This window comes from Octopus bimaculoides, chromosome 10 (assembly GCF_046866305.1).
Source record: "Octopus bimaculoides isolate indiv1 chromosome 10, ASM4686630v1, whole genome shotgun sequence".
Taxonomy (NCBI): Eukaryota; Metazoa; Mollusca; class Cephalopoda; order Octopoda; family Octopodidae; genus Octopus; species Octopus bimaculoides.
Window position 1 is genome coordinate 49,493,557 of NC_142937.1, and position 25,011 is coordinate 49,518,567.

General features: G+C 36.7%; 1 protein-coding gene across 3 annotated transcripts in view; it reads right to left on the minus strand.

Moving 5' to 3' along the window:
* Positions 1-16,722, minus strand: part of LOC106882190 (organic cation transporter protein) — a 114,705-nt gene extending 97,983 nt beyond the window's left edge. The window contains exons 1-2 of one of the 3 annotated variants that reach the window (XM_052971175.2): positions 16,425-16,722; positions 2,008-2,182 (exon numbers count right to left, since the gene is read on the minus strand). In XM_052971175.2, the coding sequence (XP_052827135.1) occupies positions 2,008-2,182; positions 16,425-16,567 (318 nt within the window). In that variant the 5' untranslated portion in view covers positions 16,568-16,722. The remainder of the gene's footprint in view (positions 1-2,007; positions 2,183-16,424) is intronic. The other 2 variants (XM_052971174.2, XM_052971177.2) reach the window with 2 other exon arrangements.
* Positions 16,723-25,011: the final 8,289 nt, after the last annotated feature.

Here is a 25,011-nt window from a genome sequence, read left to right on the forward strand (position 1 = left end):
CTTGGGATACATATAAAGTGCAGCAATATCAGAGGAAGGTAATAGGAAAACTAGCTTTTGTATGTGGAAGATGCACTGATACAATAAACACTGAAAATTAGCAGAAAATAGACTCCATCAACTGCCAGAGGGACAAGCTAGAGAGAGTAGATAGCTTCCATTATCTAGGTGACCAAGTTAGTAGCAGAGGTAGATTCTCCAAGAGCATAGCTGTGAGAATAAGATTAGGATGGGCAAAGTTCAGAGAGCACTTACCCCTGTTGGCAACAAAAGGCCTCTCTCTCAGAGTGAAAGGCAGATAGTTTGATGCCTGTGTACAAACAGCTATGCTGCATGATAGTGAAACATGGACTGTGACCACTGAGGACAGGCTTGAAAGAAATGTAGCCAGTATGCTTCGCTGGATGTGCAATGTCAGTGTGCATGTATAACAGAGTGTAAGCATCTTGAGAGAAAAGTTAGGCATAAGAGGCATTAGATGTGGTGTACAAGAGAGATAACTGCACTGGTATGGTCATGTGATGCATATGGACGAGGACAGCTGTGTAAAGAAGTGCTGGTTTCTAACTGTGGTTGAGGCAGACCCAGAAAGATATGGAACGAAGTGGTGAAGCATGATCTTCAAACTTTGAGCCTCGCAGAAGAAATGACTAATGATCGAGACCTTTGGTAATGTGCTGTGCTTGAGAGGACCTGTCAAGCCAAGTGCACCCATGCTGGTGGCATGTAAAGAACACCTTTCGAGCATTGGGCCTCATGAAGGCAAAGTGGCTGAATTCCTTTCGAGTGTTGGGCCTCATGAAGGTAATGTGGCTGAGTTCCTTTCGAGCATTGGGCCTCACAGAGGTAAAGTGACTTTCTTTTCGAGTGTTAGGTCTTGTGAAGGCAATGACTGAGACCTTTGGCATTATGTCATGCTCGAGAAGAAAACCTATCAAGCCAAGCAAAATCACAGTCATGACAGGTACCGATCATGCAGATCAGCACCCATGCTGGTGGTACATAAAAACACCCTGGTTTCATGTAAGTGGTGCCTGTGCTGGTGGCATGTAAAAGCACCCATTACATTCTCAGAGTAGTTGGCATTAGGAAGGGCATCCAACCATAAAAAGCAAATCAGACTGGAGTCTGGTGCAGCAAGCCAGCCTGGTCAAACCGTCCAACCTATGCCAGCATCGAAAACGGGCATTAAATGATGATTATGATATATATATGTATATATATTTGAGCATGTATCTGTTTATGTACCTGCACTCATATGTTGTTCCATGAAATATACAGCTATGAGTTGTTGTCATTGTTATTGTTTAAATAAGGATCAGTACTAATCATGCAAGCTCATGATCAATAACATTCCAGTTATGACCATCCCTGGAATCCTTTTGATCATAAGTCTGCTGCATTAGTGATGATCTAACCTAAACAACAATGACAACATGCAGTAACAATGAATGAAATAATAGTAAAACTAAAGAAACATTCAAAAATCTTATCTTTAACAAAACTTATAAATTCTGGTCATTGAAATAACATTACAAAGTAAGTAATAATGAGATATTTCAATGGCAACATTCTTTGAGAACATATATGCCACTGGACACTCTGTAGAACCACATTATTATAAATCTACAGAGTCTTTTGCTCATCTTAGAAGAGTTTTGTTAAAGACATACATTTCACAAGTTAATGAGGATCTACTAGATATATAGTAATAGATTCTGCCATGAATAGGGACCTGAGTCAAATGTAGATTTGCTTGTGTTGAGTGCATAACATCTCTTGTATTATGGACTAGTCCTAAAGAAAATGGAAGAATGTATCAAATAAGAGAGAGAGAGACAGAGACAAAGACAGACAGACAGACAGACAGAGGCAGACAGACCATCAGACAGAATGACAGACAGACTAACAGACAGACAGAAATAGCAAAAACTAGGATGTTTACTCAGTAGCTGTTATCATTCCTGTTAACTAAAATACAAAATATAATTCCGAAAGTATAGTTACATCTGTTGCAGCTGTAGCCGTAAAATCTGATTTATCATATACCCAAGATTTACAGGCAATTGTTTCCTCAGTTCTGTCTGTAGTATTAAATCCTGTCCCATTATTTGGATAAAGGTAACATTCATCTTTTGTGCTGTTGTATGTAATGTTTCCATAAGTGTGGTTACTGACACAACTGTAAATATAATAAATATAAATATCAGATTTTGGTTTCTACAATAGTATACACTTCATTTAATTTCATTTCAAATATGGAAATAGGAATATGGTTATTGGTTGGCAAAATACTTTGAGTGTATGTTCTGACTAAAACCTGACTGTATAGCCTAAATGTATGTGCTGGCTGTATATTCTGATTATATATAACCTGACTGCATTTTCTGATAATATGTCCTTTCTGAATATAACTTTGATATGGAAACAAATATATTTGCAGTAGTATTTGTGTTCAACTAATTTTCAGACACACCAATCAGGAAGCAATCCAAAAATAAGAGATGCAGTGAGTATTCCACTCATAAAAATCGTATTTGCGAGATTCATCAATTGTGTTAATCACATGGACTTCATTTGGTTGTTTGTGAGATCTTTAAAAAAGAACTGAATCAAATTGTAAGCAAGCTAAATTAAGTATTGACTCTTACAATGACAATGAAAAGTTTGGAGGTACATTTGATGAAAATTATATAAATGCAGTTAATATTTATGCTTATCTGTATCATACTACTAAACTTTGTGAAATAGTTCCTATTACAGATGATCCTCTTACTTAATAAATTTAGACATTGGCAATATTAAAAAACAAAAACAATACTTACTTCATTTGTAGATCTCCAACAAAAATTGAAATATTTCAGTTTTAGTAGTTAAAGAGGAGCATGTACATAAATAGCAATAAATCAATGTCATTAAGACAAGATGGAATTATTTATTTGAGATGTTAGAATGAATATTGTTCCTTAAAAATAGCATTGCAAAAGTTACAATTGATTTGGAGTAATCTCTCGAGTTTTTCAGACAATGAATTTTATACTTTTCATGCTGATGCATCAGCAATACAAGAAATATAAAATTGGAATTGTAAACCTTGGCCAAAGAGATCCTACCTTGATCTCTGTAGAAAGCATATCTATTCTAGAATTAAATTGACAAAATACTCCAGTGTCTCTCTTACTAAGAGATGTATCAAGAAAATTAACAAAAGAGCAAAGGAATTAAATTCTGAAGGACTTGATGAGGTATTTTAACAAACCATTTTTTGAGAGATGTTTTGGATGCAAACTACTCATTTCTAATTTCACTATTAGAGACCTCATTGCAAAATATCACGGAGAAACTGTATAAGAGAATGTTCATCATTTCAACAAAAGAAACTCTTACTTGCCATTTTGAAATCAAGCCCATGATAACTGAAACAATTTGTTCAGCAAAATAAAACTCCATTAACAAAACTGTTGAAAACAATCATGAGAGTCCTCAATCATCCAATCAAAGAAATGAAAATGCTTAAGATTACTGGACGTCAAATTGTTAACTTGCAGAAATTGTTCCTTGTTCTCAGTACTCTTCCTCCAACATCCTTCAAAGCAGAGAGAGCTTTTCTTTTCCATAGTAGAGTTCTTTATTACAAAATTGCAGTCAAATCTGAATGACATCTCCATAGTACAATTTATGCTTCTTGAGAGACAAAGCTGTCAATATCTGATTGAAATATATTTCACTATTCAGAACATTTTATATCATGTTTTTTTCATGAATCACTGGAGCTTTCAATACAAGTATATTTGATTTTAAATGGAATAACTTTTTCATTCGTGATTCTTGTGTCTAAAATCCCCTTAGGGTCCGCTTGTGGAACCCCAATTTCTTTTATGTTCTTGATTTCCTACAAGTTTTAGAAGATTGTGAAACCCTATTCTCAGTTCTATGTTTGTCTTGATTATATGTCTTGACTATATATTCTAACTTTAAGTTATTTTTATATCCTTGTATTGGATATATAATATAATGAAGCAGGGGAAAAGAACATATATACACGACGTACTACTATTACTATTACACAAGCGTCAACACTATATCAAAGGCTCACAGTGAACTGCTATCAACACAAACTGCCAATCACTCACAGTTCTTTGTTTTATAGCAATGAGACAGTCTACCTTTAGTCACTTGCGGGGTGGTTGGAATCCTTCCACAACATCTCCCTGTTTTAGAATCAGTCTCCCCATCTTCTCCCCTTTTGAGAATTGAACTCCACTCAGAGTTTAATGTCTCTTCCACTTAGGGTTCAATTCCAATGCTTCCATTCTTTTCCATTTTCCAGTGCTAGAACATACAGTTTCAAATTGTTTTGGTGTTAGTACCTCAAAAATGTCATACAATACTTCCATGGGGATTTCATTTCGTTTTATCTGTGAATCTTTTCTTAGTCTTTTGTGTTCAACATTTTTTCCTTTTACCAGGAATAACATTCTTCCAATTTGTTTAATTATTACACTATCCTCCCAGCTTTCTTTACCATAGCATATTTATAGGTTTTAAAAAACTTTGTTACCTAACTTGAAGAATTTTGCAGTATTTTTGTTGTTCACCTTTTTTTTATTTTCATTCGGTATCAGCTTATCATAGACAGATCTGACTTTTGTAGCAAACATCAATTCTGTAGGTGATATTCCTTACAGTGCATTTGGAACAGGTGTTACTTGGTACACTCATAGAAATTATTGAAGTACAAAATCAGACATCACATCATCGTTTGCCTTTTTCACTGCCCTCTTGAAGGTGTCAACAAAACGCTCCACTTGTTCATTTGATATGGTGGAGTGGTGACAAAATTTTCTGAATTTGTCTGAAGTAAATTGAGTTTCATTATCAGACACAATGGTATCCAGAATACCATATCTGGTGAACAATTCATGTAAAAAACTAATTATAACTGCAGATGTCGGCTCTTTATACTTATGCACTTCAGACTACTTTGTAAAACTATCCACCAAAACAAGATAATATGAACCCTTAAATGATCTTGTGTAATCAATGTGCAGTCTGGCCTATGGAACATCTGTAAGACTCATCAAAGGGCAGAAGAACTACTGTGTAGTCAACGACCAATTCAACAATGTTTGATTGTGATGCATGTGTGAAAATTTGTGTGAGTGTGTGTATGTGTGTGCATGCGCGCATGTGTGTGTATCGTGTGTGTATTTTGTGTGTGTATTTTTGTGAGTGTTGTGTTTTATATATTGTATAAAATTTTTAATTTTTTATATACTTTTACATGTACTTTTACATCCCAAATTTATTTTATTCTCTTATCTCTATTTTATCTTCTTCATCTTTCTATCTGTGATTGGGGTATGTGGGGGTACACCCCTCATGGCATAACGTCCATGCACTGCATAGATGGAATGGGGTAGACAGGACTCCCTGAGCTGAGCTGAAGGCAGCCTGCTAGGAGGAGAAAATCTCTTATAAGAAAAACCAGCTGCAGAATTGAAATACCAAGTTGGTGTCTGGTGTGGGATAAATTTACCTCATGGATAAATTTACCTCATCCCTTGAGATGATGTATGTAAAAATACCAGGATGAAGAACTGGTGATCCACTTCTATATCAGCTACCAAAAGAATTACCATGATGTCCACTTGCAGTACCAGGGTTCAAGCCCCTGCTTCTTCAGTTCCAAATTCTCACCTTATTTCCCAAGAAACGTATGACCAGCTACCTCTAAACTATTTAGAGTAGGGTAGCTATGAAGAGGTAGATGTAGATGCAGGAACAACAAACAAATTTATGAAGTGCAAAAGACCTGTTGTTAACAGCACCTTTAACTCACGAACTTTATCAAAGACAAGCAGAAAACAAGAACTTCTGCAATGTGTAAAGAAAAACAAAGTTGATATCTTGAGCATCCAAGAACACAGGCATCATCACCCTGACACAAATTTGAAGTATACCAACCTTGATAGATACCAACTTATTACAACCTCTGCTATTTAAAACTCCCAGGTGGGAATTTTTAATAGCAGAGGTTGTAATAAGTTGGTATCTATAGGTGGTGTTGATATTTTCCTATCTCCAAGAGCCTCAGGGAACTTGCTCTCTGTTGAGAAAATATTTCACCGCATAAGTGTTGCCAAGCTGAGTAGTAACCCTCAAACCACATTCATTGCATGTTACTGCCCAACTAACACAAGTGATGAGAAACTTGCAGATGACTTCTACCCTGATCTGAAGGGAGTAATGGAAAGTATCCCTTCTCACAACTTCCTTGTTATAGCAGGTGATTTTAATGGCCAAATAGGGAGGGATGATGTTCTATTCACCTATAACAAGGAGATTAACTAGAACGGGATAAAAACTGATTGATTTTGATCATGAGTTCCAACTTCAGATTGCAAACACAAAGTTCATGAAACACCCAAAGCATTTGTGGACATTCTAGCACCTATCTGGATCTTAATTATAAATTGACTACATACTTGTGAGAAACAAATGGAAGAACAGTGTCCGAAATGGACAGGCATTCTCTTCCTTTGCATCTATTGGCTCAGACCATAGAGTTGTTTCCATATACACTGTTCTCAGCCTTAGATCATCAAAACCAGCAGTCCAAAAGCCCATGAAACAGGTGGACTGGCCCAAGATATCATTAGATAAAAACTTAGCGCACTCATTTGTAGTGGATGTTAAAAATCGTTTTGAACTGCTCTCAGAGCACACTGACAACATTGAAACACAATATAATAACCTCATAACAACCACAGAAGAAATTGCCCTTTCAAAACTACCAAAGAAGGAAAGAATAAAGCACAGATCAATTCATGAAGATGTCCATATGAGAGAAACAAGGAAGTATCTAGAAAGATCAAAACTTAGACACAAACAGAGGCCTACTAAAAATAACTTCAAAGATGCTTCCAAAGTTCAAGGAACACTAGATGAGGCATAAGCCAATGTAGAAACAGATTACTTTCTAGCTGAGATTAACAAAATTGCGAACTTGCATACTGCAAAGCAACATGCTGCAGTGTGGAAATTAATAAACACACTAACTGGAAAAAAATTTAAGCCCTCCATCAGGCTTAAAGGTGGTTCCTCTGAAAAGTGCAAGGCCAACTGGTTTGACCAATTCCAGAAACTTCTTGGAGAACCACCACAAACTAGCATTCTTCCACTTCCTCTACACCAAATATCTAATGTATTAGACATCAACACGGACTTTTTCACATTGGTTGAGCTCAAAGTAGCTCTCAGTGGTTTTGCTTACAATAAATCTCCAGGACTCAATAACATGCCAACATTACTGTAGAAAGATCCAATATTTCATGAAACCTTACTAGGTTTCTGCAATGACACATTTTCACATCATTTACCTCTAACATCTTGGTTGAAGGGTGGAATTGTTCCTGTCCCCAAAAAAGGTGATCTAACAAGTGCAGCAAATTATAGAGGCATTACTCTGATCCCAATTGCAGCAAAAGTTTATAACAAACTTCTGCTTAATAGGATTGTACCTATGCTTGATCCACTTCTTCATAAGAATCAGAATGGCTTTAGAAGGGGTGAGTCAACAACTGCTCAAATCCTCCCTGTCCATTGCATGCTGGAAGAAATGAAAAAGTTTAACAAGAGCGTCATAATCTGTTTTGTCAACTTTTGCAAAGCATTTGATTCCATCAGCAGAGATCTTATGTTTAAAATCTTTGCACTCTATGGTATTCCTCCCAGAATTGTTGATGCTATCAGAGCGCTGTACACAAACACCACTGCCACAGTTATATCTCTTGATGGAGAGACTGATTTCTTTGAAGTTGAAGCAGGTAAATGCAGGGTGACACACTCACTCCTTTCTTGCTCATCATTGTTCTCGACTATGTTCTACGCCTTTCTCTAGATAGTATGGAGGAAAAGGGACACCTTTTGAAACCCCACCAGAGCAGTCGGCATTGTGCACAATATTTAACTGATCTTGACTTTGCTGACAATCTTGCCTTGATGTCCCATTGTATTATTGATGCAGAATCATTGTTACAAGCACTGGAGAAAGTAGCAGACCAGGTCGGCCTTTATTGCAATTAGAGTAAGACAGAGTTTATCACAACCTCCTCCAAATTAACTGAACTTAAATCACTCAATAATATACCAATCAAAAACTTTGATAACTTCAAATATCTTGGATCACACATAGTAGACCCCCAAAAGGACTTTTGTATCTGCGAAGCTCTTGCTTGGCATGCATGTAACAGACTTGATCAGATCTGGCACACAAACCTTCTAACCATGTTAAAAGTTAAAACATTTAAAACACTGATTGAGCTGGTCCTTCTCTATGGATCAGAGATCTGGACCTTATTGGCTCTCTTAGAAAAACAAGTAGATGGAACATATACCAGTCTGCTCAAAAAGATACACAACATCAATTGGAGATCACACCCAACACTTAATAACATCTACAGAATTGTGATGCTAATGTTCCTCAAGTTAAAGCAGAAATGGCTACAATTTGCTGGCTACTGTCATGGAGCAGAGAAAGAGGTTATCTCATCCCTATGGTATTCCTCTGGAAGTGTTTTCTCCAGGAAACTGACATTTCTCGGATTCAGGGCTCGATATTAGAGATCTGAACACAGCAATGCAGGACCGTGTAGTGTGGAAAGGGATTGTCAATGGAGTTTTGACCAACCATAATTTGGTTGAAGGATGATGATGAAAGGTTCAGGCTATATGAAAAAATATGAATATTTAGCCATGGCAGTGACTATTTAGACAGTGACAATGGTGAGAAGCTGTAGGAGAATATTATTATGATGATACCAACGAAAAATTTATAGTACATAGCTACAATATAAACCCAATGTTCGGCCAGCTGTCTGAAGAAAAGACAGTTAAGCTTATTTTAAGAAAAAAGATGTTTGGGATCTATAAAAGGATTTAGTTTAAGTTATGAACCCACGGTGAATAGCATCTCAATTAAATCAAAGCATTTATGAATTTTCAAATAAAATATCATTGGATAATTTTTTTCTCTCAACAGTTTTAGATATTAACATGAACTATTGTGAAATATACGTAGTCTTTAATTTGACTTTCTAAAATGTAATCGGAATTAGTAACAGAAGATATTTTCAGTCAAATAGATTAAAACAGCGCAGTTGAGCTGATGTAGGAAAGAGTCTTTTAATAATTGTTTCTAACATAGGCGCATGGTTTTTGGAGGAAGGAATACCATCAACTTCAATATTTAATAAAAGCACTCAGAGAGTGCTGACCTCCGCCAAGCAGCTCATTTCCACCCATATACACGCATGTTGAAAATCGCCCAATTTCCCAAACCAACACTGGCAAAAGCATAACCTCCTCCCATACTTATCTCGACCATCGTCATCATCAACACTGTCTCTGCTTTCACCACAATCACCATCAAAACCACGATCACCACAATCAATTTCTTTACACAGTTGAAAATCCATTATCCGATACTCATGGGACTGAGATTGTTGCAGATTTTTTATTTTTCTAATTTCAGAATGCTTTATTAAAAAAAAAAAAAAATTGCATCTACAAAACAGAACAGTTTGAGGATAAAAAGCAGGTCTAAATACAATAGCTTATAGACGTACTCTGAATGTAGTTCTATATAAATCTTTAATAATTTTGTTAAGAAATGTTAAGATATCAGCCTCTACCCACGTTGTCATGCTTTGATTAAAAGGTTACAGCATAAATTAGATTACTTGGATACGTTTCGACCGAAGTTGACTCAGGCCATGTCTAATTTAATAGCACCACCTGGAAGAGATACACAGTCAGTTCTGGGGAACTGTAGCCCATTCAAGCAGAGGGTTATTGTTTTCAGAGACATATCTGGGTGTGGGTGGTTTATCTGGTATTTGTTGGAGGTAATCATCTAGAGATTGTTTGAATACTGTGAAGTTACTTTCCTCCTTTATGTGTGTCTGGCACGATGTTGAAGAAGCAGGGCCAATTGAGGTGAAATAGTTCTGTAATAGTGTTGTGATACGACACAAACATTTCTGTAGTAGACGGATGGCACAGGGGACAAGCCTAGGATGAATTTTAAGGATGAGCAATGCTGATGGAATATTTTCCACATCATACAGATGATATAGAACTCACAGTGGCAGTGGCAGGAGCAAAGCCTGAGCTTTTTTGAGTTGATCCCAATAGCCAAGGCTTGTCATGTCATCCTCCACAGGCCTCCGCCAAACAGCTCATTTTAAGATAGATACGCGAGTAAAATTACTAATAGAGAAACGAAAATAAGCTTTGGAAACAGCAACACCACCATGGGTTAAGCAGAAACAATGAACGTGTTTTCAAGGGAGATAATCAAAGAACATAACATTGTAATACTTCTTGTAAAGTAAATATAGCAAATGAAAAATCCTTCAAGAATCCATACAAATTCCTGGATCACTACCAAAATTTTATCATCTGTTCCTTGTATCATTACCAACTTTTCCTGCAGGTTTCATCAAATGCTGTTCAAAACTTTTTGAGTTATTTTGCACACAGACGGACAGACGGACAAACCAGTGCCGATGAAAACATAACCTCCTTTCTTGGCAGAGGTAACAAGTATTATATTTCATCAACAGTTGCTTCCTCCCCCATTTGAGATGAAAAGCAAAGTTGATCTCACAAACATTTGTACTCAATGCAGAAACCCCCTAGACAAATACTACATAGCATTTCATTTGCTGCTCTAAAAATCCAACCAAAATTGTTTTAATAATACCAGAGAGTAGAGTATCTAATTTGTTGCTTTGTGGTTCTGAAATCACCTCTCTCATGTCAAATTATTAGTTACAAATAATATACTATGCTCAAGTTGGTCAGCATGCATTTCTCTCCTGCTTACAGAAATAGTATTTGTACATTTATATTCACCTATTATTCATGCATGATCTAAAGTTCAAATTCAGAAGATCTTAATAAGCATATATTGGAGTTTTAAGATTTTAATTATAACTAATCATGCAATTTGACCAGAAAATATATCTTAACTAATCTTCATAGCAAGACTAAAATTTTACACATTTAACATATAACATCAGTTATGTTATATATTTATTGTATAATGTGAAGGCACATGACTCATTGGTTAGAGCGTAGAAATGAACTGTGATGTCACTGGTGCCAATTTATATCAGCTTTCGCCTTTCTCTTGGACAATGTTGCTGGCATGGAGAAGAGAGACTGATATGCATGGGTGACTGCTGCTCTTCTTCAAACAACCTTGCCTGGACTTGTGTTTTGGAGAACTTTCTAAGTGCAACCCTATGGTCATTTGTGACTGAAGGGGGTCTTTATCTATACTCTTGCCTTTTTACCCTATATGGTATAATGTATACATAATTTTGTTAATAACACTAAATTCTGTAAATAACACTCTATTGAAAGAAGACAAAACTCTGGTACACTGCAATCACAACATTCCACACTGAATATGACATCAGTCTATCACAGGGTTACTCATTTACTACTGAGGGGACTGGAACAGCATGAGATGAAGTATTCTGCTCAAGAACACGATGTATCATCCAGTCTAGGAATTGAAACTATGATTTTGCAATCATGAATGCACTTAATCACTAGGCCATATGCTTTTACTACTGTTTCATATGCTATGTGATAAAATATTTAATTTATCCTGTATCTTTTGGTACTAGTTATCGATTAAAGGGAGAACTGTAACCATCTTGTAACTTCATTAATAAAAATTCAAGCTAATATTAAAAATATCTAAGCAAATTCAAATAAACTTTAAAAATACCCAGTCAACTATATCAGCAGAAGACTATTTATGCTCTTTGGTGTGAATATCTGATTGCTAAATTATCTAGCTGTTAAAGACATATTACAGAAATATCTTTAAGCATAATGATGCCTAAATACAAATTGCATAAGTAATAGATTAAAAAATCTTTGAGTTGTACTTGTCAAGTAAGTTGAAATCATGAAATTTAGAAATCAGATAAATTTCAGAAAGTGAACCAAGCTTTTTTACAAATACCAAAGTATTAAACAAGACAAACAAAGACATTAAAAGGGGGGAAAAAAATTGAATTTGTTATATAATACAAGAAGGCAGTGAGCTGACAAAATCACTGTTTCAGACAAAGAGCTTAGCAGCATTTCTTCCAATTTTATGTCCTGAGTTCAAATACCACTAAGGTCAACTTTGCCTTTCATTCTTTTGGGGTTGATAAAATAAAGTACTATCTCAGATATTTTAGTCCATCTCAGAATTTAACCATTGAGTTGATTAACACTAGATATTTGGAGATTCATCATTATCTCATTTAAAATATGTCAAGAATGATATCATATCAGTGTCTAGTACAGTCAAAAAAACACAGTCATCTGAAATAATGTGCCACTTTCTTCTAGATAACAATAACAAAAAAATAATTCTATATTTCTTGTACAGAAATTATATAGCATGTCTTGCTGTAGAGGAGATATATAGTTACCCCAGTCAGAGGGAGAGAGCAAGAGAGACAGTAAAGGTGAGAGGGAGCAAGAGAGAAGGTGGCAGTATGCCAGGGCATTCTCTCAAGGTATAGAGATAAGAATTTAAAAGGGTAGGTAGAACATTACTGAGAATGTATGAGTTAAAAATTCATGTGAATGCAAAAGAGAATGGAGAGAGAAGAGGGAGATGCAGTAACTGGTGAAACCAGGGTATATAGAGGAGGGGACAACAGGATAGCAATGATACAATTGGCAGGGAGGATTGATTTGGGCTGCAGGAGTGATTGGGGGAGGGAGAGATAAGCATGGTGCATGAAAAAGAAGAAATGTGAGGAAGAGAAGAAGAAGAGAAGGAGAGAGAAAGAGGAGAGGAAAAGAAAGAAAGATGTAGTTTGATTTATTGGGGTAGGGTGTGTGAAAGCTTAATGTTACATGTGAGTGGGTCACAGTGCTCTCAGAATTCAGTTTTACTCAGGTTAGTGGGTCTTCTCAAGGACTTCATATCACCAAAAATCTTGGTCCATTGTCATGTCCTTCATAAGGCCCAACATCTTGTGATCAGCTCCCACTATTTCATCCCATGCCTTCTTGAGTCTCCCTCTTCCACATGTGCCATCAACTTTAAGCAATTGGCACCTCCCTATGCAGCTGTCTTCATTCATATGCATCACATGTCCAAAGTAATGTAGTCCTCTCTCTTGTATGCTGCATCTCATTCCACTTATACCCAACTTCTCTCTCAGCACATTTGTACTTTGGTGTACATTCACCCTGATGTTGCATATCCATTGGAGTATACTAGCTTTAATCCTCTCTAGTCTACATATGTCTTTTGCATTCAGAGCTCTTGTCTCACTACCATGGAGTATAGTCATTCATACACAAGCGTCATACAATCTGCCTTTCACTTTGTGTGAGAGAGAGAGAGAGAGGGTCGTTTTATAGTTAATAGAGGTAATAATTCTCTGAACTTTCACCATCCTATTCTAATTCTAGCAACAATATTTTCAGAATATCTTCCACCACTGCTAATTTGATCACATAGGTCACAGAAACAATCTACAACCTCAAGAGAGCCTCCTGAGCATTTGAGAGTGTCTAATCCCCATGTGTTCTTAGTACTTGTTGTTTCTCTGCATCTGCTACATATGAAGGTGACTTTATTTGTTAACCTACCTGTGATTCCACTGCACCTCTTATATATCCATAGCTTGCACTGGGTGCAATGAATAGAATTTCTTCCAGCACCTTTCCTACATATTGAGCAGGGCCATTTACATGACAAAAAGAGAGTCTTATCCACTTTCTACTCACCACAACTATGGTCCTTGCTACATTAACTTTAAGGCCCTTTGATTTCAGGTCTTTCTTCTCCAGTTCTATTTCATATTCTGTTATAAGAACGAGGTCATTGGCATATAGTAGTTCCCATGGGCAACCAGCTTTAAATTCCATTGTTATGGCCTGGAAGACAATGATGAACAAAAGTGGACTGAGAACTGAGCCCTGGTGAAACCCTACTTGTACACTAAATTCATCAGTGTGCTCATGGCCAACTCTCATCCTACTAATAGCACCAGTATACATGGCTTGTACAGCTTTAACAAGCCACTCATCTACTTCCTCAGAGACCACATGTGTGCATATATATATATATATATATATATATATATATATATATATATATATATATATATATATATATATATATATATATATATATATATTTATATATATGTGTATATGTAAATATGTATATATGTATGGATGCATATATATCATCATCATCATCATTTAACATTCATTTTCCATGCTGGCACGGGTTGGATGGTTTGACTGAGATCTGGAGATCCAGTGACTGCACCAGGTTCTAATCTGATCTGGCAATGTTTCTACAGCTGGATGCCCTCCCTAACACCAACCACTCTGAGAGTGTAGTAGGTGCTTTTTACATACTACTGGCACAGGAGCCAGTCAAGCAGTCTTCGCATTGATTATGTTTGGATAGTGCTTTTTACATGCCACCAGCATAGGAGCCAGTTGAGGGAACTGGCGACAGCTACTATATTGGTTTTACTTGACTCAACAGGTCTACTCAAGCATATCATACCACCCAATGCATCAGAGGTACTCTTAACTAGGTTGAACATGCATGGCTGTGGTCTCACTTTACTTGCCAGGTCTTCTCAATCACAGCATATATATATATATATATATATATATATATATATATATATTGTACACCAAATCTGATACTTCTTATGTCCAACATTTCTCTCAGGGTGCTTACACTCAGTCGCATATGCACATTGACATTATACATCTAGCAGATCATACAAGCTTCATTTCTTTCAAGCCTACGTATGTCCTCTACAGTCATGACTCATGTTTCACTACTGTGTAGCATGGCTGTTTGCACACATATATCAGACAGTCTACCTTTCACTCTGAGCGAGAGGCCCTTTGTTGCCAGCAGAGGTAGGAGCTTTCTGAACTTTGCCCAGGCTATTCTTATTCTAGTGGCAACGCTCTCAAAGTATCCACCCCCACTACAGACTTGGTCACCTAAGTAGTGGACGCTATCAACTACTTCTAGTTTCTCCCTTGGCATGTATTGTAATCTGTTTTCTGAAGATCTTCGGTGTTTATTACCCCTGTGCATCTACCGCATACAAAATCTATCATCTCAGTTAACCTTCCTTTGATATTGCTGCACCTCTTATGTGTCCATTGCTTACACTGGGTACATCTTATTGAGTTACTACCTACACTTTTTTCTATAGATCAAGCAGAGCCATCTACCTGAAGGGCTTTGTGATTTGTCCACCTTCCTACCAACTAGGATTTTGGTTTCTGCTACATTGACTTTAAGGCCCTAAGATTCTAGACCTTGCTTCCACACCTGAAATTTTTTCTCTAGTTCTGGGAGAGATTCAGCTATGAGAGCAAGGAGGTATATATATATATATATATATATATATATATTTCCCTCTCTCACTCTCTGGGAAAGAGGCACAAGCACATGCACAGACATATACACACACGGCAGTAAGTTCCGCCTACCAAATTCAATCACAAAGCTTCATGCACACATATATATATACATATATATATATATATATACACACACAAATTTTTATATGCATATGTATGTGTATATATGTGTGTATATATATACACTCGCGGCCACTAATGCTATTATTTTAGGACTAATAATGTTCTCTTATATTTAAGTATGTATGTATGTATGAGTGTATGTATGTCTGCATGTATATGTGCATGTGTGTGTGTGTGTTTGTGCCTCCCTGTCAAATTCTGTCTGACCTAGGCAAGCATAGAAAAGTGGATGTTGAAACAATGGCGATGACAACAACTATGGTGATGGTGATGCACACACACACATACACACATACAGAGAAAGAGAGGAGAGAGAGGAAAAGAGAGAGAGAGGAAGAGAGCGAGAGAGGAAAAGAGAGAGAGAGAGAGAGAGAGAGAGAGAATAGGCTTCTGCACAGTTCCCATCTATCAAATTTACTCACAAGGCATTTGCCAAATCAGGACTATAGCAGAGGACATTTATTCAAAGTATGGCAAAGTGGGACTGAACCTGAAATCTCATGGCTATTAATTAGGTTTCTTAACCCCTACCCACTATATTTGTGTTGTGTATCTATGATCTCACTATGATGATATTGTGTCAATATAACCAGGCCATAAATGTATGACAAAACTTGTTGACGTCTACCAATATGCAATACAATAAAAGATTATAATGAAAACGAATGTAATGTGTTTTAAATGATTCTCTTGACCTTTACACAAAATAAGATTAATAGCAAATATTTACAGTGTACATGTGTGTGTGTGTGTGTGTGTGTGTGTGTGTGTGTGTGTGTGTGTTGAAATCTAAATCTTACCTGAATTCTGGAACATAAATTATAAACACATTTAATAGTGTTTCTATACCACTTGCCATGAAAAAGAAGCCCAACAAGCATAGAACTAACTTCTGGTAATTACCAAAGTGCCCAATATTTGTAATAGTTGCTTCATAATCCATGAGTACACAAAGTTTAAGTGTTGCATTAAGGGTTTTCTGAAAGTGTTTACTATTGATACCAACAGCAATTTTAATCTAATTCAAGCAGGACCTGATATGAGGAACTTGTTATTTAACATGTGCTGACAAGTGTAACCATGGTAATTGTACAATGTAATCAAATATCAGCTGATATGAGAATGATTTGAGATTTGTTGAACTTTAGGAACAAAGGAATTGTTGAACTTTGGAGCAAATTAATGTGTCCATTGTTGGTAATCTGTTGGTTGCATTGTTTATAGCAATCTGTTATAGAGAATGACAGTTTAGAAATCTCAAAACTACACAACTGCATCATTAATTTAGATACCATATGATAAAGGTGCATTTCAAATTATGAAAATGTAGGGTTAAGAATGTAACCCTCTTTTTTTCAAATTATAGTTATAATTTCAAAAAATCATTGTGAAGGATGTCTTAAATAGATCTGATAATTTAGTAACATGTAGCAATTGTACATGGTAAAAGACATTTATTTCAAAGCTTTATATATCATGGTTATGGTGTTGAGTACACTATCAAAAGATTATGGGCTCGATTCCTAGGTCAGGGCAGCATATTACACCCTGGGATAAGATACTTCATTTCATATTTCTCTAGTCTATTCAACTGAAAAGGAGCACCAGCTGGCCACTGGCACAGCCATTTTCCCTCCATGTCTCAAATCTTCAGTTCCTGATAATCTATTCAGTCAAAGGTACTGGAGTTAAGAGGATGCTTACATCTGCTTGTGGCTACATAGCTAAAACAAATGACTAAAACAAAAGCATGGCACATGTTGCTATGTCATATTTGCTTGCAAGTGACAGCTATGGCTTTAAATATATATATAGCATCGTCATTAAATGTGTATGTTTCATTCTGATATGAGTTGGATGATTGGATAGGATTTGATGAGCCCAAAGACTGCATTGTTCTCCAGTGTCTGCTTTGGTATGGTTTTTTACAACTGAACAACTTTCCTAACACCAATCACTTTACATGTATACTAAGCATCTTTCCCATGCTACCTAGTGAGGTCCCCATGCAGTTTGCAAGACCACAAATTCCCTAGGGGACTACTTTATGCTGGGAGATGTGGGGTAAAAGTATGAGAGAAAAGGTTAAAATAGAACAGGTTTCATGTTGTGACAACTGACATTTTAGGAGAGAGGATGGGAGTGATAAGGTGAAAATAGAAAGCAGTAAAAATAGTGGTGGTGAGGTGGGTAGAAATGAGTAAGGCAGGACTGTGAGAGTGGGTGGGTGGAGGTTGTATAATAGTACAGAGGTGAGAGACGGGGAATGGGAGAAGAAAGGGAATAAGTAACCACCAATTATGCAAGAGATGGAAGTGGAGAGCAGGAGGGTGACTGACAGAGAGAGAGAGAGTCAACTGACATCAAGATGAGAGAATCAAAATACATTCTAAATACATTTTATACCTTTTGGGGGGAAAATCCTAAATATCAAATTTTGGATTTTAATTTTAATTCACCTGATGTAATTAATTTGTTTAATTCACAAGATGTAATTAATTTGTTTATCAATAAAAAACATGTCTGAAACAGCTGTAGTGAACCTCAGCTCATTTGTGTTATTATTTATACTACACCACACTCAGAACCTCCCCTGCGTTGGATCTTGAACCAGAGTATACCCTTGTGTGATTTTACATATACATTGAGTGTATTTGGTCTATATGTGTAGATGCATGCATAACTGGAAGGACAAATCCATATATACTCTAGTAAGTATGTGAGTGTCCATACACACTGTTGATACACAGGTACGTAGTTCTGGACTCTACCTTGGATCCTTATTATCAAAAACACTTCGATTCTATTGGATTCTGCAAACAATTGTGTAAGTGTGTGTGTGTGTGTGTGCGTGTGTGTGCGTGCGTGCGCGCACCAACAATTAACACCAAGGTGCACCCAAAACAGTGTGCGATGGATTCAGCCAAAACCTGTGTACGTCCAAGGAAAGAATGTTGCAAATAACTGTATAATAAAACATGGATGTGTAAATCTCCATTCTCCTGATCTTTATTAATTTTAAGGTGGTGCTCCAGCATGGCCGCAGTCAAACGGCTGAAACAAGTAATAGAATAAAATAATATAGGTGCAGGCATGGCTGTGTGGTAAGTACCTTGCTTACCAATCACATGGTTCTGGGTTCTCATCGTACTGCATGGCACCTTGAGCAAGTGTCTCCTACAATAGCTTCAGGCTGACCAAAGCCTTGTGAGTGGATTTGGTAGATGGAAACTAAAAAAAAGCATGTCGTGGTCAATCATGGTGACTGGTTGGACAAAGGTAGTTGGACAGGAGAGCTAGGAAGAAGGGGAGATAATAAAGTACTGGTGATCCCAAAATGTAGGTGCACGTGCGTGTGTGTATGTGAGATGTGTATGTGCGTGTGGATAGGAGCTGGTGACTATGTTGGGGTGTGATGATGTGAAGGTGGGGTAGTGGTTTGGGGTGAGGATATGGGGTGGGGTGAGGATCTGGGGTGGGGTGAGGATCTGGGGTTAGGGGTGGGGTATGTGGGAGTGGGATGTGTGTGGATGGGGAGTGGATATATATATATATATATATATATATATATATATATATATATATATATATATATATATATATATATATACTTTATTTAAAAGCAGCAGAAATATAACAAAAAAACCGTTACTCTGAGTTTCACGTTCCCGTTCATCGGACAGTTTTGTTAGAAATGGAGAAAGGATAACAATGCAATCGAAAGTAATATAAAATTTAAAACACATGGATTCGTTTGATTGGTTGTTTCAAATAACGGCCATGGATTGGTCGTTTCAATTAACGGCCAAGGATGCGTAATGCACAGACCCAATAAATTTAATACAGATTCATCCTATTAAAAAAAATATCGAAGAAAACCTTAAATAGAAAAATGGGCTCAAAATACATATTGTAAATAATTAATTATATTCGAATTAACGCATTAAAATCAAATCAATAAAATAAAGTATACGCTGCATTCAAAATAAAATAAAATAAGCGTGACATGGAGGATTTTAGGCAAAGCATCGCCTTACAGACACGGTGCCCATAAGAGACCATTGAAATGTGATCTTTGTTTATTAGAAAAAATGAATATCTTGTTCCAGGATAAGAAGGCGCTAAACCAAAGACGCGAACTTTTAAACACATGTAGGCATGCGTCCAAATTTAAAATGTCTGCATGTAATATTCCATATGGGTAAAAATTTTGGACTATGATCGACTCCTTATAACCATTCTGCAATCTGGCTATTGGATTGGTACCGAATTATAAATGATTTATTTAGCGTTGTGAGAATTTTGTAAAGACCCCTACGTCATTTTAAGAAAACCTTCGTCTGTTATATACATAATTTTTCTTCTCTCTTGTTTTTACTTTTTACTTCATTCTATTCTATTTATTTTTTTAATGTTGTGTATAGCCTTGTATACATACACGCTATTGTAATTTTATTTTATTTTATTTTGAATGCAGCGTATACTTTATTTTATTGATTTGATTTTAATGCGTTAATTCGAATATAATTAATTATTTACAATATGTATTTTGAGCCCATTTTTCTATTTAAGGTTTTCTTCGATATTTTTTTTAATAGGATGAATCTGTATTAAATTTATTTGGTCTGTGCATTACGCATCCTTGACCGTTAATTGAAACGACCAATCCATGGCCGTTATTTGAAACAACCAATCAAACGAATCCATGTGTTTTAAATTTTATATTACTTTCGATTGCATTGTTATCCTTTCTCCATTTCTAACAAAACTGTCCGATGAACGGGAACGTGAAACTCAGAGTAATGGTTTGTGTGTTATATTTCTGCTGCTTTTAAATAAAGTATATTACTCTACCTCTGGTATTTGAGTACTCTTTTTTCCACCTTGTTGCACATTTCATGTGCTTACTCCGGTATATATATATATATATATATATATATATATATATATATATATATATATATATATATATTTTTTTTTTTTTTTTTTTTTTTTTATATGAAAAATTCAAATTAAATTAACCCCGGACATGTTCAAATGTCTAATTTTTCTTCAAGGGTTAACTGCAAGTAAATATATCAACAAAATTAGAACAGGACCAAAAATTAACTTTACAAGCAGTAGCAGAAGAATGCCAGAGAGTTATAAATCTAAGACATGACGCAGATAAAATTGAATAAAATGACTGCCTTCATATTCATGCGTGTCGACCAGTAATGGATAACAAAAAAGAGGAAAACATGCCAAGACAGAATCCATGCGGTGGTCTACATTTTAAAAGTAACTGACTGTTTAAAAATATTAAATGCTTCAAGTGTGGTAAGATAAAAAAATCACTAGATGAAAAGAAACTTTGAAAATGGCACGTGGTTTTTCATGAAAAAAAATTGCATTTTAAGGGTGAAATGTTAAGTGACGTTTCATTTCGTGGAATAATACGTCAAATTTATTCGGAACAGACTGAATGGAATTATTTAGCTTATGAGACCTCCCTATAAACCTTTTCTGTGAAAGATTTAACCAGCAAAAGGCCACAGTTATGCGGCAGCAACTGGCAGAGGAGTGAACGTGGATGTTTTAGAAAATTCTAAAAGAATGCGTAATGTTACTGGAAAAAGAAGGCCATAACCTAAAATTGATGCCACCAGACGAACTAACGAACAGTGTAAGGAGGAAGACAGTGACATATAAAACGCTGAAAGTGTCGTCCCGAAAAATTGAAATACCATCAATCGAAGACATTGAAGAGCGCTTCATAACAAGAGGAAGAAGATATTGCACTGTGGAGGTGCGATTCGCAACCGAAGACGAAGCGATAAAGCACTCCACTGAAGCCATAAAGACGGAAGAATGGGTACTTTTGCAAACGTACTCTGGCAAGTGTGTTGCCAGAGTGAGAGTAGGAAAAGTACCCCCAGAAATAAATGAAACATGGTTGGTAGCAGCGATAATGTTTATCATGGAGAAAGACGTTATATATCCTAAGAGCACAGCAACTGAAAGAAAGATAACGAAGTTTAAAATCTGTTATAAGGGTTATGTTGCCTGTGGATACGTACGGAGAGAATGTGAAAGCCATTGTACTTGATAAAGACAGATACAACAGGTTGAAGGAAATGTGTAACATTGATCCGCCGGGATTTGTAGTGGAGTTTGACGAACTGCCACCAGTAGTGGAATTAGGATAACTGAAACAATTCATAAGATATTAAAAACAAAGTAAAATTCTTTTTTTGAAAAAAAGAAAACAAAACCGATGCTAATGGAGAAAAAAAAACAGGGGGGAAAAAGATTATAAACTATGAGTAAAACCGATATGCTAATGGAGAAAAAACAGAGGGGGGTGGAAAAAATTATAAACTATGAGTAAAGACGTTAAAATGGTACTGCATGAGAGTGGGGCTCATGTAGCCATCCCATTTTTTATTTTTATATAACATTTTTCTCATTTTTCATTCGTTTTATGTTCTTTGTGCCCGCTGTGGCGTTCTGTCTGTCCTTGTGCTGTCCCCTCTGTGTAAAAGACTGAGTGCTTAATAAAAGAATTGAAGCAATCCTTGCAATTCCGAGTGAAGTAAGTGATGATCTTTTGTTATATTTGTTAAAGGTCTCCGTCGTTGGTGTGCCACGCTTGTTGTCTGTTGTAATTGCTGTAACTGTTTTTATTTACGAGTCTGTTAATTTGTGTTTTTCTACCCATTTATAGGAGAACCTCAGAAGAGAAGAGAAATGGAGGTTGGACCAGCAAAAGGCCACAGTTATGAGGCAGCAACTGGCATAGGAGCGGATGTGGACGCTTTGGAGGTTTGCGAGATAAAGACAGAGCCGAAAAAGCTAAAACAATGCCGGACGTCACTGGAAAAAGAAGGCCATAACCTAAAATTGACGCCACCAGACGAACTAACGAACAGTGTAAGGAGGAAGACAGTGACATATAAAACGCTGAAAGTGTCGTCCCGAAAAAATTGAAATACCATCAATCGAAGACATTGAAGAACGCTTAAAAGAAGTGAAAAAAATTCACCACTTTCATCACAAGAGGAAGAAGATATGACACTGTGGAGGTGCGATTCGCAACCGAAGACGAAGCGATAAAGCACTCCACTGTAGCCATAAAGACGGAAGAATGGGTACTTTTGCCAACGTACTCTGGCAAGCGTGTTGCCAGGGTGAGAGTAGGAAAAAGTACCCCCCAGAAATAAATGAAACATGGTTGGTAGTAGCGATAATGTTTATCATGGAGAAAGACGTAAAAATACTTAAAGTGACGCGAACCAAAAGGTTAAATTGCTGGGGTTGTGACATAGAGATGGCCATACAGACAAGTTTAAGTGTCCTGAACAAAATTGCGGAGGAGATAATTCTGTGATATACTCGAAGATATGAGACTGAGAGTAGTAGTGGTGGGTAGACCTACCATATGCTATCTGTATGACGAGAAAGGCCATATGAAAGCGAGATGACCCTAGAGAGAAGAGAGGGAGCAACAGATAGAATGGTCTGAGGAGCAGGAGAGGATGAACGAAGTGGTATAGGATGATGAGAAAGAGACAGCAAGAACAAAGGAAGAATTTACAGTAGATAAAAAACGAAAGAGGAAAGAAAGTGTAAGCTCTCAGCCGGAGAGGCAGAAAGAGAAAAAAGAAGAGGATAAGGAGGCTGAGAAGGAGGTTGAGAAGGAGAGTGAAAAGGAGATTAAGAAAGAGGTTGAGGAGGAGCTCGAGAAAAAGGAGACAGTAGCAAGGGTACAAGTGATACAAGTGGAGGAGGAAGTTTTAGGCGATTTAGAAAGACAACAGCATGAAGAAAAACCACACTAACGAAAATGGAAGAGGGTAAAGACAGAGAGAAGGCGCCAAGAGTGGAGCAAAGTAAAGGCAAAGAAGCGAGAAGGCCGAGAAAGCACAGATGGAATTTCGTTACATATGCTAAGAGCACAGCAACTGAAAGAATGATAATGAAGTTTAAATCTGTTATAAGGGTTATGTTACCTGCGAATACGTACGGAAAGAATGTAAAAGCCATTGTAATTGATAAAGACAAATACAACAGGTTGAAGGAAATGTGTAACATTGATCCATCGGGATTTGTGGTGGAGTTTGCTGAACTGTGGCCAGTAGTGGAATTAAGATAACTGGAAACATTCATAAAATATTTAAAAAAGGTTGGACCAGCAAAAGGCCACAGTTATGCGGTAGCAACTGGCAAAGGAGTGGACGTGGATGTTTTGGAGTTTCGCACGAAAATGCTAAAAGAATGCGGTATGTTACTGGAAAAAAAAGGCCTTATGGCGCCACCAGACGAACTAACGAACGGAGTATGGAAGAGAACAGTGATATGTAAAACACTGAAAGTGTCATCACGAAAAATAGAAATAGGTTAAGCTACCTATAATACGTACGGAGAAAATGTGAAAGCCATTGTAATTGATAAAGACAGATACAATAGGTTGAAGGAAATGTGTAACATTGATCCGCCGGGATTTGTAGTGGAGTTTGACGAACTGCCGTCAGTAGTGGAATTAAGAGAACTGGAACCATTCATAAGGTATTAAAAAAAGAAAAAAAGTAAAATTGTTTAAAATTGTTTAAAAAACAATTGCTAATGGAGAGAAAAAAAACAGGGGGATAAATGGATTGTAAACTATGCGTAAATACGTTCAAATGCTACTGCATGAGAGTGGGGCTCAATGCAACCATTTTATCATCATTTATTGGTGTGAGCGTTTGTGTTTTTGCTTTGCTGCGGGGTTTTTTATGCGACCGCCATTGTTTGGTGGTAGTGAATAATTGTGAAGAATGAGAAGTCATGCAGAAGCTGCTGGAGGTCGAGTACCCGTTGACCCGTGTGTGCTGAAACAGGAGTTGTTGCAGTGCAATAGAGAGCTGATAATGAAATATAGTAATATGGCAAAGAAGGAGAGTTCAAATATAAAACTGACCCTGCCAGAAGAGGAAAAACTGAAATGGAAAAGATGACGGTAATATTCAAATAAAAACAGAAGAATGGAAAACGCGCCGCAGGAAGAAATAGAAATTTTGGAAAGACATATAGGAGACAACACAGCGTTCTTTACGAGAGGAAAGAGATATGCGTCTATAGAGGTATCCTTTGTATCAGAGGAGGAGACGGAAAAATCCTCCAAGAGGATGATACAGGGAGAGAAATGGACATTGCTGCAAAACTGTTTGGATAAACGAATTGTTAGAATTAGAGTGGGAAGAATCCCACCGTGTATAGAACCAGAGGGGATAATAGCGTCGATTTTTTTTCGGAGATAAGAAGAGAAAGAGCGAAGAGGTGAGGATGGGCATGATAAGCCGGACCGAACAAGTGAAGTGGCAAGGCTATGGAATAGAGGTAATTTGTGCAGTGAGCCACAAATAT